The sequence below is a fragment of the Eschscholzia californica genome, unplaced genomic scaffold (assembly GCF_041429995.1).
Source record: "Eschscholzia californica isolate CP2 unplaced genomic scaffold, dmEscCali1.0.p SCAF_2, whole genome shotgun sequence".
Classification (NCBI taxonomy): Eukaryota; Viridiplantae; Streptophyta; class Magnoliopsida; order Ranunculales; family Papaveraceae; genus Eschscholzia; species Eschscholzia californica.
In genome coordinates this window covers 59,028,035-59,047,006 of record NW_028238309.1, presented here as the reverse complement: position 1 = coordinate 59,047,006, position 18,972 = coordinate 59,028,035, and the positions used below count along the sequence as shown (strand labels likewise).

General features: G+C 35.2%; 2 protein-coding genes across 2 annotated transcripts; both read right to left on the bottom strand.

The window, feature by feature from the left end:
- Positions 1-764: 764 nt before the first annotated feature.
- Positions 765-2,756, bottom strand: LOC147559656 (GDSL esterase/lipase At3g62280-like). Its single transcript, XM_086661555.1, has 5 exons — positions 2,296-2,756; positions 2,024-2,209; positions 1,733-1,896; positions 1,380-1,650; positions 765-1,172 (listed from the first exon to the last, which is right to left on the bottom strand). Exons 1-5 carry the CDS (start codon positions 2,561-2,563, stop codon positions 940-942), a joined length of 1,122 nt encoding a protein of 373 aa, XP_086517681.1. The 5' UTR covers positions 2,564-2,756; the 3' UTR covers positions 765-939.
- A 608-nt stretch (positions 2,757-3,364) lies between these two features.
- LOC147559655 (GDSL esterase/lipase At1g09390-like) lies at positions 3,365-9,650 on the bottom strand. The gene is made up of 5 exons (XM_086661553.1): positions 9,253-9,650; positions 4,493-4,678; positions 4,221-4,381; positions 3,820-4,084; positions 3,365-3,678 (listed from the first exon to the last, which is right to left on the bottom strand). Exons 1-5 carry the CDS (start codon positions 9,542-9,544, stop codon positions 3,443-3,445), a joined length of 1,140 nt encoding a protein of 379 aa, XP_086517679.1. The 5' UTR covers positions 9,545-9,650; the 3' UTR covers positions 3,365-3,442.
- Positions 9,651-18,972: the final 9,322 nt, after the last annotated feature.

The following is an 18,972-nucleotide window of genomic DNA, read 5'->3' as shown; positions in this document are numbered from 1 at the left end:
TTGATGATTTGATGTCATGTCATAAATATCTTACAAAATATTATTCTTACTTAAATATTAATTCACCATGTATCTTTAAACAAAATGATAGCTTCTAATTTAATGTACCTTTAATACTAGTATTTTAAATCTTATTCGATTTTTTAAGTCACGATTAGCACATCCAACCTGGATTATAATATTTAAGCTAGAACATGCTTAGACAAATTTCTATCTACCCTTGATATTTGAAACATTATAATACTATTTTTGGATTGGGAGTGGGAGTGGACTCGCAGAGTCGTTAATCAAATCAACGTTCAATTTTCATAATCAACTGTTATCCAAATTACTGATAACGGTCAAATTTTTGTTTTGCCCATAGATATTTGGGAGATGCTAGAGTGCTCAGTAAAATGCCCAAAAGGGTGATATAATGACGTAAAATTCATTAAAAGACAATTTTTTTTCGAAGTTTGACTACAGTAGAGACCGCTTTTGTTTCTAAATGAGGAAATTTGGGCATTTTACTGGTCACCCTTACTGGGCACTATATCATTTCCCCAAGATATTTTAATCTAAACCTTATTCAAAATACTAAAATTCCCATAATTGAATATTCCATCGGATAATACAGCTTATTTGAGACAGATACAAATACTTTTTAGATTGAGACATATCTGTGTAGATAATGAAGTGAGCAGGTGAGAAGAGTTGAAATTTGTGATGGTAGGAGTATTTGAACATAAAATAACAAACAATATTCAAAATATTAGTCTTGGCAGTTGAATGAGATATCACTGATTCTTATTTACTCAAAGATTAATGCCTGATTACAAATACAAATGACGATAAACCTCTATCGTTTGAAGTTTACAAAATTTAAACCTAGGTTATTATTATTATATCACTTACCGACTTTACCATCTAAAACAGATTGATATCCGACAAATGTATAAATTAAGCGTGCCAGAATGAATCAAAAGCTAAACGTGGTGTGGAATATCGGGTAGAGAGGATAGCAGATGAAACGAAACGGTTTGAGGCTTCTGTATAGTGAACTCCATCCCAAACTATAGCTTTAGATACATTTTTGCAAATGGTGTAGCCCGGTTGACCACATGTTGCTTTAACATTGTAGTTGTTTGGAAGCCCCCCTGACCCACAACATGCCATTTTTGGGTTCTCGAAACCTGAAATATCAAAATTTATCAGTCATTTTAGGGTGGGAGAATGATCTGAGAGCTCTATCGACTGACTTGTGGCCTGTTCGATTGAGTCTAAGGCAGCCCTTGGAAGTCCAAAACCCGTTTCATAGATTAAGTCAGGCTTTAGACTCAAGTACCTACAGTTTCGAAAAAAAAAATGGTTAAGAAAAGAGAAGAGTATATGTAACTTACCATAACTTTTATATTTGGCGAAAAGCTTGTACTTAATCGCGAAAATATCAACATAGACAATGGTTGCACCCTTCAATGTCGATCTCAATTCTTTACAGACACCCTTTAATCCTTTATTAAAGGCTTTCGTTAAATCGTTATGAATCTTAAAGCATCCAATTCGATCAAGATCCTTACTATTATGAGGATGCAGGGCAAGCTCTTTTGGTGCACAACCAAGCGGACCTGTATTATGTATCCAAAACTTCCTCGCACCATATTGATAAAGATTCTGCATCAAAACAAAAGAAATCAAAGATCCTATAATAGTATTGCAGTAATAATACCAAAATCGGCTTAATATATAAATTTACCTGAATCGCTAATTTGATTTCTGCAAGAAATGTTGGAATTTTTTCGGCTACTGGAGCATAGGTTAAGTTCGAAGCGTAAAGAGCAACTAAGAGATCATTCTGTCCAATGTCAATCATGTACAATGCTTCTTCAAAACCTCGTCCGTCTATCAAATCTTTCCCGCCTGTTTTCCAAAAAATGATTAATGATGGTAACTTCTTTCTCTCTTTGTCAACAGACCAAGGAAATTCAAGAAAACGAAAAGAACACGTCGGAGTGAAAACTTTAGGTTAGGATTTTAGATAATGTACCTTGTGAGACAAGTTCGAGCGACCTATTTTTGAAATGAACAAATTGACGAACTTGAATATCCAAATTAAATGGCACAAATTGAGGTAGAGTCATGGCACCAGCGACTGCAAAGTTGGCACCACTTGTGAAATTTGGGCCAAGTGACTCTAGATATGGACTCAAATATCTCAAACCCAAACTTTCACCTACAAAACAGAGAAACATAAACAAGGTCAAACCCATCTTTTTCAACATTTATATGATCAATTCATTAAGGTTTACTTGAACTTACAGAGGAAGTCGATAATGAGCCGTCCGTCCCCGAAACGGCCTGTGCCCTTGTGGAAAAATGTAATTCCATGGGGTAAGCCTATCGGGAGACCTGCCCCGGCTAGTACTCCTCCTGTATCCGAGTTTGAATCGCCGAAATTGATCAAGATAGGTTTCTTGTTGAATCTTGATGGCACAACTAGAGGAAACAAAAGAGAAAGGAAACAGAGAAGAAAAGTGAATCTAAGAGGAGAAAAAGGAGAAGACATTGTGTAATTCATATTTTTCATTTAGCAATATTGTTTTAATTCAACATATTTAAAGGGGATTTGGGATTAGCTTTTGGATGATTTAATATAATTCAAATTGCATTCTTAAATTTCCATTTGAAATTTGAGTTCCCTTTTTTTTTCTTTTCTCAGGGAGTGAACTCAGATGTCAACTGTCACAACTTGTTGTCTTGGGTTTAGAGCATTTGAATCTAGAAAAATATATTTTAAAGCCTATTTGTATTTATTGAATTCCATCAAAATCCAGTCAGTACTTAATATTTTCTAATAGTTTATCGTTATTTAAGTACGCTTTAGAATAGACTTCTCTAAAATTATCGGAGAGAAGTCGTCGAAATATTATTATTATTAGCATGATACTTTGGGAGACATCAAAAAAATTTCTTTGGGGACCATACTCCTACTCTAGCAATATGTGTACAGGGGTGGGTCGACGGCCCAAGCTAAAAACAACCAAAAGGACAATCTAAAATAGGTCCAACATCCAATGATATTAAAATTAAGCACCTGCCGGAAACCAAACTCAATTACGCCGAAAAAGGAAAGTCACTAGGGCTCAAAATAATATTGCTCTCTGTATTCATCAATGGCGACCGACTAAATCCATATGTTCTTCTTTCATCAAAAAAAAAAATCCATATGTTCTTCCTCATCCCTGTCTGTAGGATAGTTGCAAAAGCAGCCACATTTGCCACTGCGTCTGATTCAATTGAAACCAAAATTTGTGTCTGACTCTTCTTTGAGGTAAAAAAGATTTGGGCTGGCCCTAAATATACGAAAATAAAAATAAGAATAGAGGACTTCAACTAATATAACTTTTCAACTTATTTATGGAATCAAAATTACAACAAGAAAGCTTATTATGTGAAGAAAGAACAGTTAGGTACGACAAAAGTAATCAAACTTAAGTTGAGGCCTAGAGAATTTAGTAGAGAGAATTCTTGATGCAACCATGGAATTAGCAGCTTCAGTATAATGAACTCCATCCCAACTAATGTACTTTGATCCCTCGCTGCACACGTTGTTGCGTGTACTCTGGCCACAAGAGACGCTGCTATTTACGTTATACGGTGCCCCACCGGACCCACAACATGCCATCAATGGATTCTTGAAACCTGTTCAATGACATCTGAATGCTTCAGCAATTACAATTTCATATTTTCTAATAGCGTGTCGTTTCAGTATGTATTGTCATAACAATTGTTGAATGGAAAATGCAAGATATTAAAAATTGGGTCAAGTGAATGAGTACTTACCGTAATTGGAAGCATTGGCAATTAGGTCATATTTGATGGAAAATATATCTACATAAACAATGGTAATATTCTTCAATTCAGATCTTAATTGTTGAGTCAGGGAACTTAATCCTTCATTGAAAGCTTTTGCAGCATCGTTAAGGGGACGACTACATCCGTACTGATCAAAATCAGTGCTAATATTTCTTGCTAGTCTTTCTGGTAAACAACCCAAAGGACCTGTATTGTGTATCCAAAAATTCTTCCCACCATTTTGATATATAGCCTATCACATTTATAATGACAACTTATAATCATTTTAATTCATAATAAAATAATAATGAAAAATTAATTTTTACGAATATAAAAGTAAAACGGATAAAGTTTTATATTATAGATTGGTTGAAATACTCATGGCTCACCATGACAGCAGATTTAATTTCTGCCAAGGAGGATGGTATTCTTTGGAGTATCTGATCATATGACAATTTTGCAGAGAACAAACCAGAAATATCATTTTGCCCGATATCAAATGTGTATATTGCATTTTTGAAGCTTTCTTCGTCCAAAAAATTATTCAAACCTGAACATTCAAATCGCATTCAAATTTTAATCATTAAAGTTTCTTTTTTAATTAGTTATAGTAAATATTGCTACACGCCTACACCCAGTAAAAGTAGATAAGTTAACTTACCCTGCGAGACCAGTTTGATAGATCGAGCCCTAAATCGAAAAAATTGGAGAACTTGAACATCCAAAACAAAAGGAACATATACTGGTAATGTGGTTGCACCAATTATTGCAAAATTAGCTCCGTTTCTGAAATTTGGTTGCAACGATTCTAAGTATGGTGTCAAATAGCTCGCATTCAAACTTTCACCTTCATAGTACATAAACAAAATGTCATTGATATTTTATTTGGATCAATTTAGCAAAATTATAAGAACACAAGTGTAAGTTATTCTGCATGACTAGTAATTTAAGGGTTTAAATGAACTATCTGTGCCTGCATATCCACGGACGTAAGGGAATTACTATCCACAACTAATGGATGCGTCGTCAACAACCCTTGGTTGGAGTGGTAAGAGTTATAGTCTTCCATCCTACAGGTCAAGGGTTCGAGAAACGCTGAACAATTCAAAAAAAAAAAAAAAACTAATAGATGCGTTTCATTTTTATTTTCATAAACCTAATGATTTAAGTCGGTTGTAACACAACTAATAGATAGAAGACTTCCATGCAAGTTTGGATCAGAAAACTATAGGGAGTTGCAAAAGTCTTGCGAGGTGTTGCAAAGCTCTTTACAAAGTGTTGCAAAAACCTCTTCACAAGGTGTTGCAAAAGTCTTGCGAGGTGTAGTCTTGCGAGGTGTTGCAAGCTGTTGCAATACAGAGGGAGCTGAAGACTAAAAAGATTGAGCGATCATTTTTCCCCAAAACAAAAAACTATAGGGAGTTTTGACCCCGACGCTGGTGTTGCTTATCGGTTCAGGCTGGCCTGCAACTGACCTAAATCTAGCATGTATTGATGATGGGCCAGACCGATCTAGACTCGGTCTGGGCTTTAATTTGAGCTCGGCGGGACAATCTGGTCCGACCCAGCAGTTAGCCCTTGTTGGGCAAAGCCCGACCCTGCCCGTTTTTTAATAGGATGTAGTAATATAATATATATGACTTCACAAGATCTTTCCTTTCCCATAAAATTCTTAGGGATCAAGATGTTTCTAATTTATATCCCATAAACTTTTTGAGTAATTTTTAAATTTATTTTTGTGTAAGTTTATAATTTATATCCTTAAATTTTAAGGCTAAATTAATTATTTATTTTTATTTGTGTTTGTAATTTATATTCCATAAATTTATTGGTAAAATTTTAATTTATTTTTAGGTATGTTTCTAATTTATATCCTATAATGTTTTTACATTCCCTAAATGTTTTTAGGTAATTAAGTTTTTAATTGGGAAATTTGGCTAAAACTCTTAAAAATTTTTCAATTTTGGTTAAAAAGAATTTATCAACTTTTTATAGGCTTCAGCTCCTTATGGCATTTTTGTAAACTATCTAATACAGGGAAAAGACGAAACTGACCTTATTTGAAAGCTTTGCAAGACAAACCAAATTGCAAAGTAGTGCAAACCAGTTTGCAAAACTCTGCAAACCAGATTGCAAAGCTCTGCAAAGTGTGTCCAAAGTTTTGCAAAGTCATTGCAAGTCTAACCAGATTGCAAAGCAGTGCAAACCAGTTTGCAAAGCTTCGCAAGCTAAGATTCTAAGGGCAATTTCGACATTAGAAATGTGAGTGCTTTTAGAATTGTACTTCAAGACCATTTCCAAACTATATAGGGCCTAAAAGAACAAAAAGATAATTTGTCTTTTTGACAAAACAAATATGAAATTGGGCCTCCGACCCAAATTCCTGTTTCTCATTCATATCCCAGAATTTTTTCAGTTAAGTTTGTAATTTATTTTGAGGTAAGTTTGTTGTTTATATTCTATAAATATTTTGATAAGTTTGTAAATCTTTTTTGTAGATTAGAGTTTGGTGAGGTGGTCTGACCTAACCCGACCGGAGCTCAACCCGGGTTTGACAGGTTCAGTCTAAGCCCCAAAGACTGGCCTAACCCATCCTTTTCGAGACGGGTCGGGTCGGGTCATGCCAGACCCGATAAACAACATTAGCTAGTGGTGTGCGCGGCTTGTCACCAAACCATTGACATATTGTGTCGCTTTTGCTAGAATGACTTGAATATGAAAATGAAGTTTTATCTTGAGATAATAAGTTCCTTCATGAGTAGAATACGAGCTTTGAAATGATTTCGTAACTGCTTCATTAGATCGAAGAGTAGGAAAAACATCACGAAACCAAGGTAGAGGGGGTTTGGATAGAAAATAATTATTGGTAACTTCTTAGAGCATCTCCAATGCAAAACTCAAAAAAAAGGAAAAAAAAAATTCTAATTGACTTATGTGTCAAGTCTCAATTGAGATTCTTTTTCCTATATGGCTAAGTTGAGTGTCTCTAGTTTAAGAGCATCTCCAATGCAACACTCAACTTGAAAAACTCAATTTGACACATAAGATTACTTGAGTAAAAAAAAACACTCTCCAGTGCAACACTCAACTAGAAAATCTCAATCTGATGTGGCAACAATAAATGTTGATATACTCAAAAGAAAACTCAATTGTTGAGTTTTCTTTTGAGTATCTCAACATTTATTGTTGTATTTCAATTGGTCCACATCATCATTTTATATATTTAAAAATAAACAAGAGTAAATCGAAAGTATATGATGAGTTTTTTTAGTGTTGCATTGGAAGTACTTTGAATTGAGTATCTCAATTGTGCCACCTATGAAAGAGAATCTCAATTCATACTTGACACATTGGATTAGTTGAGTTTCTGTTAAGTGTCGCATTGGAGATGCTCTAAGTCCTTCTCCAATGCAACACTCAACAAAAGTCTAATAGTTACACATGTCACACATACATTTAATAGGAAAAAGTGGCCGAGAAAGAAATGTTTTCTATTTGTCCAAAAATTAAATTTGATGACTAGGTCACTTAAGACTCTCAAAAGAGATCTCAAAAATTGAGTTTGTAATTGAGACATCTCAAAATTAAATGCTTCCACATCATCTTAGGATCTCAATTGAGTTTTGCATTGGAGATGATTTTTCTACAAAAAACTCTAAAGTCTTAGGTGACACTTACGAGTTTAGGATTGAGTCTTGCATTGGAGATGCTCTTAGTCGGGTTCCAACCCCTTTAAAAACGGAAATACTTTGTTGGGCTCTCAACATGATGATGGCCAACATCAGAGAGAGAATCGAGAAGAACTTTATACCTATTTGTATATTCAACGATAGCGGATTTACCACAATGACACAATTGAATTTCTTCTCAGTAATTCAAAGATTCGAGTAATAGATGAATGGGAAAAGATAAAGATACAAACGATTTTGACAAAAGAAAGTTCTCAGCTGATGTGGCGGTTGTGGTTTGAAACTTTGACCAAATCTAGGCCGTTGAGAGATGTGTTGGGGTCCCTCATTATGTAAAAAGGATTCCTAGTTAGAATAGGATTTCCCTTATTCCTTATTTAGGGAGAGATAGAATTCCTTTTTAGCATAGAAAGGAATCATATTTCTAATAGAATACCTCCTTATTTATCATTATAAATAGGGAAGGAAAGGGAATAAATTATTCATACTTTCAGGTTAGAGAGTATCATACTTTCAAGTCAGAAAGTATCCTCCCAGTTGGGAGCTCCCAGTTGGGAATGTTACAAGAGAATCCTCTCAGATATATCTTCTCAGGTTAGAGAGAGATAAGAGAGACAACAACTTCCAGAACAAAGAGAAGTCAGAGTAAGAGAGATTGCAAGAGAAGAATATTGGTTTGAAGAAAAGAAGATTATTAATCTTGTGAAGCAATTTAGTTTGTGGTTATCTTTTTCAACCTTTGGTAATCTAGGATTTGTTCAAATCCTAAGGAGTAGGAAATTTCTATTTCTTTGTTTCTTTGTTCAGTTTATCCACCATAGTTTTGGTGAAGAGTTGTTATTCAAGAGTGTTTCTACACATCTTGAAGAGTCGGTTAATCCTCTATTTGTTTAGGGAAGAATTGGTTAATCCCCTATTTGTTTAGGGAAGAATTGGTAAATCCTCTATTAGTTTAGGGAAGAATTGTTATCCAAGAGTGTTTCCACACATCTTGAACAATTGGTTTATCCACCATAGGTTTGGTGAAGAATTGTGTAACCTATTATTTAATCATAGTGGAAGATTTCTGGACTAGGTCCCGTGGTTTTTTACCTTCTATCTTGGAGGGGCTTTTTGCCACGTTAAATAATCTTGGTGTCTCTGCTTTTACATTCGCGTCGTTTATATTCATATTCCTGAACAAGTTAATTAGGTTATTTTTCCTAACAAGATGAATATCACAACCGCCACATTAGCTGAGAACTTTATTTTGTAAAAATCCTTTGTAACTCTAACATCTGCATAGGTTTGATGTAGTAGATGAACTAGCACAAAAAGATCGAAAAGAACGATCTATTAAGAGCTCAAGCACTCGGTTGCAATAACCCAAAAAAAAAAGATCTCGAATATCACTTTGAAGAAGATGACTTTTTTTTTTGTTGAAACAATTGAAGAAGATGACTTGATTGGAGAAAACTTGAGTCTCTTAAATGATGAGGCTCTAATGCCGTAATAGAATTAGATTTTAGGTGAAGGAAACCTTAGACCTCCATGCCAATTTACAAGTAAAGATTACAAAGAAAAGAACTTAAACAAAAAGTGTTCTAAAATAATGAGATTATCTCTTATGGGATATCTCCCTACTGGGCAAGGCCCCATCGTCGGTCGAGTGGGGCAAACCTAGTGGAGCTCTATCAGTTTGCTTTTGCTCAACTACAGTGAGATGCTCAAGTATAATTAGTCTACTACTTACAGAGAAAATCGATAATTAATCGGCCGTCTGAAATTCGACCAGTTGAGGCATTGAAGAATGTTCGACCATAGGGAGGGCCAAAGAGAATTCCAGTACCAGCCGAGAACCCACCAGTGTCAGAGTTAGAGTCTCCAAAATTGAATATCACTGGATTCTTCTCACATTGGGACTCAACCCCAACTACAACATTAAACATAATTAGAACCATCAAAACAATAGTAAATGCAACATCCCCTCTTCCTCTTTTAGAGACAAACTCTTCTTCTATTCTTGTACTACCACTTCTCCTCATCTCTCTCTCTCTCTCTCTCTCTCTCTCTCTCTCTCTTTCTTATTGTTTGATTTTTAGAATGAAAACAGAGTAGATAGATAAAAGAAGGAAGAAACATAGGTAAGACATCCACATGGGAGGGGAGGTGGCTTATAAATGTAACACAACGACAAATAGACAATAATCATTAACTCTAAAATTTGTACCTTTCAATACTTCAATTTTTTTTATCAAGAGTAGAAAAACAAAATCTTTACTAATCAAGTAAAAAAACCCTTTCCATTTGAGTCCAATTGAGAGAAAAGGAAGCTAGGATAACCATGCATAAAGTAGGAGCTTCCCAAATATGGGTTTTCTTAGATTCTTAAAGAAGTCTTTGGAAACAAGTCATTTCTTGAATTTAAGTAACACAAAAGTGATTGAATTATTTAAAAATAAATAATTTTCTATATAACATTCAAATTGCACACATGTTTAAGGCCATGTTATAGAATATTCAAGTTTTCATTGTCTTGTGTGAGATATAAATAAAGTATAACTGTTGCACTCATATTGTTGAAAGTATCTTGAATATGGGTCGATATCAAACCTGGTTTGTGACTCGCTAAACCACTTTCAGCGCAGTCCTCACACGAAATTTTTAGACCCGTTAAGATAGATCTAGAGTTCATCTTCAGAGTTGTCGAAGCACGCTAATCTTCAGGGTTTTCGAAGCAGAATTACAAGGCAGGACTTCTGTTCATAATGGGTAACCCATGTATCTTTCGAAATTAGAAAGAGAGGCACTGAGGCCGTTCGCGCCAATGTTCGCCGTAAAGTAGGTTGAACAACCGTAAATCTCTTGTATCAGGTATTCACGTGTGATTGATTACTTTTCTTTACTATTTTTCCTGATTGCTTGTTTTTCGTTGTAACATATATGTTCACAATCGTGCAATTTAACAGGAACTTCTGACCAATCTTATTTAACCATGTACCTTTTGTGTTCTTTATTTTTTTCTAATCTCGGGTAAATTTAGAATCGTAAGCTCACAATGATCTCCTAATCTAGTTCGAACTCTCGTCCCCCCAATCCCCCCCTTTTTTTTTCTAACCGATTGCTGAAAAGACACTGGTGTATAGTGGGGAATCCTTACTTTATGTATAAAACACACCAAATACACATTTTTCGTTTAAAAAAACCCCACCCACCAAGATAAGTGTGAGAGATAGAGAGAATATAAACGTATGGGAAAAATAGAGAGAACAAGTGTTCCAACTTACAGATAATATTCTATGTAGCTGTGAGCTACTGGTGGAAGAACAAGGTTTTAGAAGACAAAAAACAAATAAACAAGAACATAGAGGGGAGAATGTTACAACCTGTAAATCCCGAAACTATCCCACCCCACCCACCCAATTAGTGGTGTCGTACGGGCTTGGCCGGGCCAGCTTGTCCAAAGTGGGCTCATAACAGCCCACGGGCCAGGTCAGCACCTACAAATACGGCTTAGGCTGGCCCGTGAAACAAATATCCCGAAGCTCGGGTATTTTTGGTCATGGGCCGAGCCATTCGCGTTTTTTCAACTTTTTCTTAGAAATTCTTAACTATTCTTCCTTGTGTCACAAACTAATGTAAGAGTAATTGTGGTTGACATAGTATTTTAAAGGGTCCAATAAAATTTTCTTTTTTCTTGTATTTGACTACAAAAGTCATTACATTTACATGAAATTGATACATCATGAATATGATATGAAATACTGAATGAGCACTCTAACCGCCATCATTTAAGAACCTTGGGTCCTAAATGTCATATAAAAGTCTTTAAGGTCATCAACGGACCAATGGGACCTGCATTCCTATTTTAATTTATGTGTTATCTTAATTACACGGGTAGATTTTAATGATAAACTGCTTACATCGAGTCATTAATTGTATGTGACACTGATACATCTTGAATACAGTATGTAATACATCACGAGCTAAAGGAGCCCTCTAATCGTCATCATTAAAACGTCTTGGGTCGTGACCCTTAAGGTCATCCTAGGGGGCATGCAAACCCATCTATTGCATCGAGATTTGATGTTCGTACCTTACTTTAACTATTGCCTTAATTACACGAGACAAAATAATTTTGTAGTGATAAAATGTTTATATCGAGATTCGATATTAAGACCTAATGGTGCTTAAGAAGAGAGTCCAACCACTCCACCAAAAAATGATGGACAAAATCACAATATAGGTGAAATCTTATTTTTGAAAGGTGATTTCAGCAGCTTGATTTTTTTGTGAACAAGATGATTTCAGCAGCTTTAATGAATATGAAACGATGAAGAAGATGATTTCAGCAGCTCTAATGAATATGAAACAATGTTTCTGATTTAATGGAGGATTTCCAGAAGATTAAGATGTAAAGAGAGAAAGAAAACCATTATTTTGGTTTCGGTTACAGATTTATAATGAAGATCACGGTTTCTTTGTTTAGAAACGTGATTAGAGAGAGAAATTGGGAGATAAAAATGGAAAAGATATTTGGTGAAATAGAAGATAAATGTGTTTTTATATTTAAGGAAGGTTAGTTTAGGTATTAAAATTTATATATTCTAGGGATTTGTGTTTTCTCTCTAGATTAATCCAAATGGACTAGATATCTATTAAGATTAATATTTGGTTTTTAAACCCTTTGTGGGATTAGGGAGGATTAAAACTGCTATTAGGGAGCGTTTTTTGGTCTATAAGCTCATAAATTCCTTTTGAAATGCCAAATAAGATCAAAATAATATTTAAAATTATTCAAATATAACTTAAATGGTCAAATCACCCGTTTAAATAATAAAATATATTATTAGAAAATTTGGAGAGGTAAGACAACACTTGGACATAATGTTGTTGTTAATTTTGTCTACCACATGTCACATATATTGTATTTTTTTTTTTTTTGTTAAAGGGTATACTATTATTAAGTAATAAGAGTGTCATTACAATACAACTTCGAAATAAAATACGGAATTTTACTCCAAGATTCTGATTTATGCTTCTTTCGAGCCCTCTTAGCGAGCTTATCCGCCGCAGCATTAAATTTCCTGCAAGAGAAATTGAAAGTGACCCTATCTAACTTAAGTTTGATTTCATTAATTTTCTGAATGTGAATGCAGGATTGCCATTGTACAACATGTTTACTGTTTTTGATGTTCTGGATGATATTGATATTATCACTTTCAATGATAATATGTTTATAGTTATGTTCAACCGCCCAAACCAGGCCATTTAGTATAGCTATTGCCTCACCTTCTTCGCTATTTCTGCTCCTCGTAATGGAAGTGTGAGCTTCTATAAATTTAGAGTCTGAGTCATGAATAATCAGACTCGTACCAGTTATTTCATGAACATTCAAGAATGAAGCATCTACATTAATTTTCAACCAACCTTGTTTTGGTGGAATCCATTTAGTTTCCTCTGGTTTATTCTTATTAACATTCATGGGATCATTTTTTGGGAAGTTTTGAATCATCTTAATTATATGGGATAGATCATTTATTTCATGTTGAAAACAATGATCACATCTAATTTTCCAAATGATCCAAAGGATCGTAGATAAAAGGTTTTGGTTCTTCCGGTCGTTAAGGGGGGTTGTGTTCTCCCAAGAAAAGATCCAATCCGCCACATTAATGATATTTTCAGAGATTATGTTAAAATAGAACCAAATATTTTTAGCTAAAGGACAGTGTAAGAGAGCATGCTCAATAGATTCAATTTCCACACAATTGGGACAGTTCAGATTACCATCTATAAATTTTCCTATTCTTTTCCTAACTGGAAGGGTTTAGCCGAGAAACCCTAACTTTCACAACCAACTTCATCACCCACCCCGTAAAGCCTTCTCATCCACGAATCATAACCAGGAACACCTATTAACCTTACCAAACAATAGTAACCTACCCACTTCAATCTACTAAATACTACCTAGATCTAGGTTTTAGGCTCCAATCTCTTTAACGCTGGTGGCTGATTGAGGGTTACTAAACCTGTCCTCCATTCTCATCAAAGCTCACACAGGAGAGAAAGCATCCAGCAACAAGCAGTCACCCACATGCAAGTAGAGTACATCCACCCCTTCAATTTTGTGCATATTAACAATATTTATCATTAGTATCTACCTTATTTTATCCATGTTTGAGATGGTCTGAAGTTCTTTGTTTCTTCTTGCTCTGTATTTCTCTTTCTGTTTCTTTTTTTTTTTGTTGAAATATTCTCTTTCTGTTTCTTGGTAAGTAGAGTTAATATTTTTACTAAATAATATATATATATATATATATATATATATATATATATATATATTTCATAGACTATATATATATATAAGTTGCTTAGTTGTTGGTTTCTTTTGTTTGTTCTTAGATATTTGCAGTAGATGCTTAGGGGTTGGTGGTAACAAGTTACCCCCTTTTGCCTGGCATGTTCTAGTTTAATTAGTAGTGGCTAATGATAGTTTTTTTTGTAGAAATACTAATGATAGTTACAGTTTAAGCTTATTGTTTGCTGTCCCTATTATGTTATAGTTCTAGGCATAGATTATTTTGGTGTATACATAGAATAGTATTTTGATGTACTATTTTATATTAGTAGTTTAGTTGATCTATTTTATATTAGTAGTTTTTTGTTGTACTTATTTATATTAGTAGTTTTTGTTGTACTATTTATATTAGTAATTGGTAGTTTTTTGTTTTATTTGTGCCAGTTTTTTGTGATCTAAGTAGTTTTGTAGTTAATTATCCGAATTACTTGCATCTTGCGTTATGTTATATGTGTTTTGGTTTGGTTTTAGAACTACTGTTGTCTTGGGTTCTACTTGGTTAGTTAGGGAGTAGTCGACTTAATCTTCTCCTTTTAGTCGTCAAAGGAGAGTGCCTCTAGAATAAGTTGAGGCTCAGACCTTCTTCGAGTAGGGTTGTACAGGAGGAGTGCCTCTAGAATTAGTTGAGGCTCAGACCTTTTTCGAGTAGGGTTGCGCAGGAGGAGTGCCTTTAGACTAGACGCGAGGGTAGGGCCACCTGCTAGGGGTGCCTGTATATCTCTCGACCAAATGACTAATCCTCATAACCCCTGCCCAACTATTCTTAGCTGGAATGTGAGAGGGCTGGGCCAGTACATAACGAAAAAACATCTTTTAACTTTAATCACGAGGCACAACCCTGATTTTATTTTCTTAGCCGAAACTAAGAATAGAGCTCATATTATCAACAAGAGCATTAAAATTCATAAGCACTATAGCAGTCACTTCGTAGAACCGATTAATAAATCCGGTGGTCTTGTTATGTACTGGAAGCACCACCTAAATACATCTATTTTGCATTCGGATAATAATATGATTCACGCCAAAATCTTAAACCCTAATTCCAATAACCATTATTTTATCACGGGCTTCTATGGTTGCCCGTATCATAAGAATAAGCTTAAACCGTGGAAAAACCTGAAGACCCTAGAGGTAGATGCAGAAATGCCTTGGCTAGTCATAGGCGACCTCAATAACATATTAGATATGCAAGAGAAGCAGGGTGGTTCACAGGCATCAAACTCCCATATGTCGAGTATCCTATCTATCATTAGTCAGTTGGAATTGATGGATTTGGGGTATCAGGGAAATCCGTACACCTGGAATAATAAGCAATATGGAGAAAATCTGATTCAAGAAAGACTAGATAGAGCCCTATCTAATATTAATTGGATGACGTTATACCAGTACTCTAGTTTATCGCACCTAGACTCAGTTGGTTCAGACCACCTCCCTATCATGTTGGGGGAGAATCATAACATTAATAATAAGCCTAAGCCGTTCAAATTTTTAAGAACTTGGATGAACCACCCGGATTGCCATGACTTCATAGCGAGCAAATGGAATTCAACCACGAATATTCAAGGTGAGCTGAAGAAGTTAAGCAGACATCTTACTCACTGGAATAAACAAGTGTTCGGGAATATTGAGAGAAACATCAAAACCATCACAGAGAATATTCAGAATAATAGTAATAAAGATGAGCTAGTGAAGATGTATGAGCAATTAGAGCAATTGTACCTGCGTCAAGAGAGTCTCTGGAAAGAAAAATCTAGAAATAATTTCATTTCGGTGGGGGATAAAAATACTAAATACTTTCATTCTCAAGCTATTCAGAGAAATCGTAACAACAAAATTAGGGCAATTAAAGATAATAACGGAGAATGGCAAGAGGATATTAATAGCATCAACTCAATATTCACTTCTCATCTCATGCATATTAATACCACGGAGAATACTTCTATAGCTCCGGAAATTGTTAATCTCTTTCAGCCTTCAATTTCGCCTCAGCAAAATTTTAAGCTTAGCGCTATTCCGGAAGAAGATGAGATCAATAAGGCCATTTCTAGTCTCAAAAAGGAAGCAGCCCCGGGCCCGGATGGATACCCTCCTTTCTTCTTTCAGGCTAACTGGGACACTGTTAGTATAGATATTCATTCTCTAGTTCATCAGTTTTTTTCTGATGCGACACTTCCGAACGAAGCTAACCACACACATATTTGTCTTATTCCTAAAACCGCTTCCCCACAGACTCCAACAGACTATAGACCTATTAGTCTCCTCAACACAACCTACAAAATCATCACCAAAATCTTAGCGGATAGGTTCAAAGACACCCTTAAAGACATTATATCTCTGTTTCAAGCTGCTTATATCCCGGGTAGACAAATTTCAGACAATATAATCATAGGGCAGGAGATCATCCACTCGATGAAAAAGATGAAAGGAGCAACAGGATACTTTGGGTTGAAGCTTGATATGTCTAAAGCTTTCGACAGGATTGAGTGGAATTTTATTACGGGCATCATGAGGAAATTAGGGTATTCGGAGCACTGGATAAAGATGATTGACAGTTGTCTATCTACTTCAACTATGGCTGTCCTCATTAATGGTCGCCCGGGCCCAACATTCCATCCGTCCAGAGGCATTAGACAAGGAGATCCTCTCTCGCCTTTTCTCTTTACATTGGCTATGGAAGGCTTAAGCAGAATGTTAGTAGCTGATAGGGACTCTGAGACCTTTATAGGATTCCCTTCTAATCACCCGGACCTCTCTATCGCACACCTCCTGTTTGCGGATGACTGCATCATCTTTGGCCGAAACTCCATCGACAACATTCACATTCTCAAGACCATCCTTCAGATCTTTTGTGAGTCAACGGGTCAGATGATTAACTATAAGAAGTCTAACATCTTTTACTCTAAAAACTCTAACCCCAAATTCAAGCGACTCATTATGCGCTTGTTAAAAGTTAGAAATGCGTCTACATCGGAGAAATATCTGGGGGCGCAGCTTTTCATTGGTGCTAATAAAACTAATGCGTTTAAGGATATTCTTCAACAGATCCGGAAAAAACTAGAGAGTTGGAATCACTCATTCCTCTCTCAAGCTGGGCGCACTATCGTTATAGCGACGATAGTTGCTGCTGTACCCCGATACCAAATGCAATGCTTCGCCATTCCTAAAGGTGTAAGCAAACGCATTATGACTTTACAAAAGTCATTCTGGTGGGGTAAGTCTAGAGGCATTTGCACGAAAGCGTGGTCGTCCATTTGCCTTCCCAAAGCCCTGGGAGGGCTGGGAATTCATCGTCACATATATTGTATGACAATCATAATATAACTACTCATAAAATGTGTACACATAATATAACTACTCATATATATTACGTACACATAATACAATACATGTATGCCATGTCGTTTGTTGGGTCAGCCTGAACCCAGCCCACCAAGGGTTAAGTGATGTCGAGTCAGGTCGACCCCAAAACCAAACTTACAAATATAAATATAAAATATATTATAAATTTACCTAAAATTGAATCACAAACTTAACCAGAATTTTGAAGGGATATAAATTACAAAGGCATCGGCTTTGGGAATAAAGAATAATCTTCGGGAAATAAATTTTCTAGGGAATTCATGGTTTTTTATACATTCTCAGAGGCATATTTATTTTAGTTCAAAAATTCACTTGATTAAACATTTAGTAGCATAAAAATAAATTACGAACTTATCCAAAAACTTATGGGATTTAAATTACAAAGTTACCTAAAATTAAATTACAAACTCATCAAATTTTTGTTGTAAAATATATGAATTACAAACTTACCAAAAATAAATAAAAAATTTACCAAAAAATATATGAGATATAAATTAAAATTTTACCAAAAAGTATATGAAATATAAATTAAAAATTTGTCTAAAAAACTTATGGGATTTAAATTACAAAGCTGCCTAGAATTAAATTACAAACACATCAAAAAAATTTGTAAGATATGAATTACAAACTTACCAAAAATAAGTACTTATCGAAAAATATATAAGATATAAACTAAAAATTTGTCTGAAACTAAATTACAAACTTGCCCAATAAACTAAATTCCTTAATCTTTTAGAATTTTATGTAAAAGGAAAGATCTTATGAGATAATTGCTTAATCCTTACTAGGAATAGAAATAATTAATGGGTTATTTTTATTTCTTTTTATTTTTTTTAAAAAGAAAAAAATAACCGTTGGATCACATCCAACAGTGAGATGCGATCCCCCAACATGACCGTTGGGAGAACCCCAACGGTCTGTTGGGGATGTTCAGTCGGTCCTTAATAAGGGTCGGTTGTGATTGGAGTCCCTCCAACGGCTGAGGGGGAGGGACCCTTAATTCAAATTAAGGGCCTCAGCCCCCCTCCCGTTGGAGATGCTCTAATTGGTCTGAGCAAACCGACCCACTAGGTCATGGGTGGGGCTCCATGTGTCAGCAATATGAAGATTGAGATGCCAGCAAGCAATGTTATGTTTCACAGAATTGGTTTTTAAATTGTAGCTTCTTCTGGTGTCTGGAAGCTAGAGTATGGATGACAAAAGACTCATATGACACGAGTGGGGTTCCCATCAGGATAGAATTTGAAGCACTTCTACTGTTTCCCTAGGTTTTGCCTTCCCCTGTTTCAATTATGATACATGAATCCAAGGGGGCGAAACTGGGTGAAAGCCATTGCCCCCTGACCTACAAAACTAGCACTTTGAGTGATTGAAGAATACAAGTTCAAAAATATGGGAATCAAATCCTAAACATAGTGTGTAACTGCCCCTTTTACTTGATATTCGGTTGTTTTTTTTTTTACTTACTGAACACTTTATTTAATCATGATCTAATACGAACGAATCTCGCTATCTAACACCGTGCACATCAGATGTTGATTGTTAACATATATGTTGTTGGAAGAGTAATAAAACTTTCGCAATTTATGTTGTTCTTTCATTTGATTCTATTTGAATCGTTAGGGGGAACAGTTTCTAAAGACTGGACTTTTAATGAAAAAGTGAGAAATTAATCTTTCAAAAAGCAAACCACAAATAATCACGTAAAACGTCAAAATTTGGTTGTACGGGTTACATTTGGGGTAGTATTTCTAC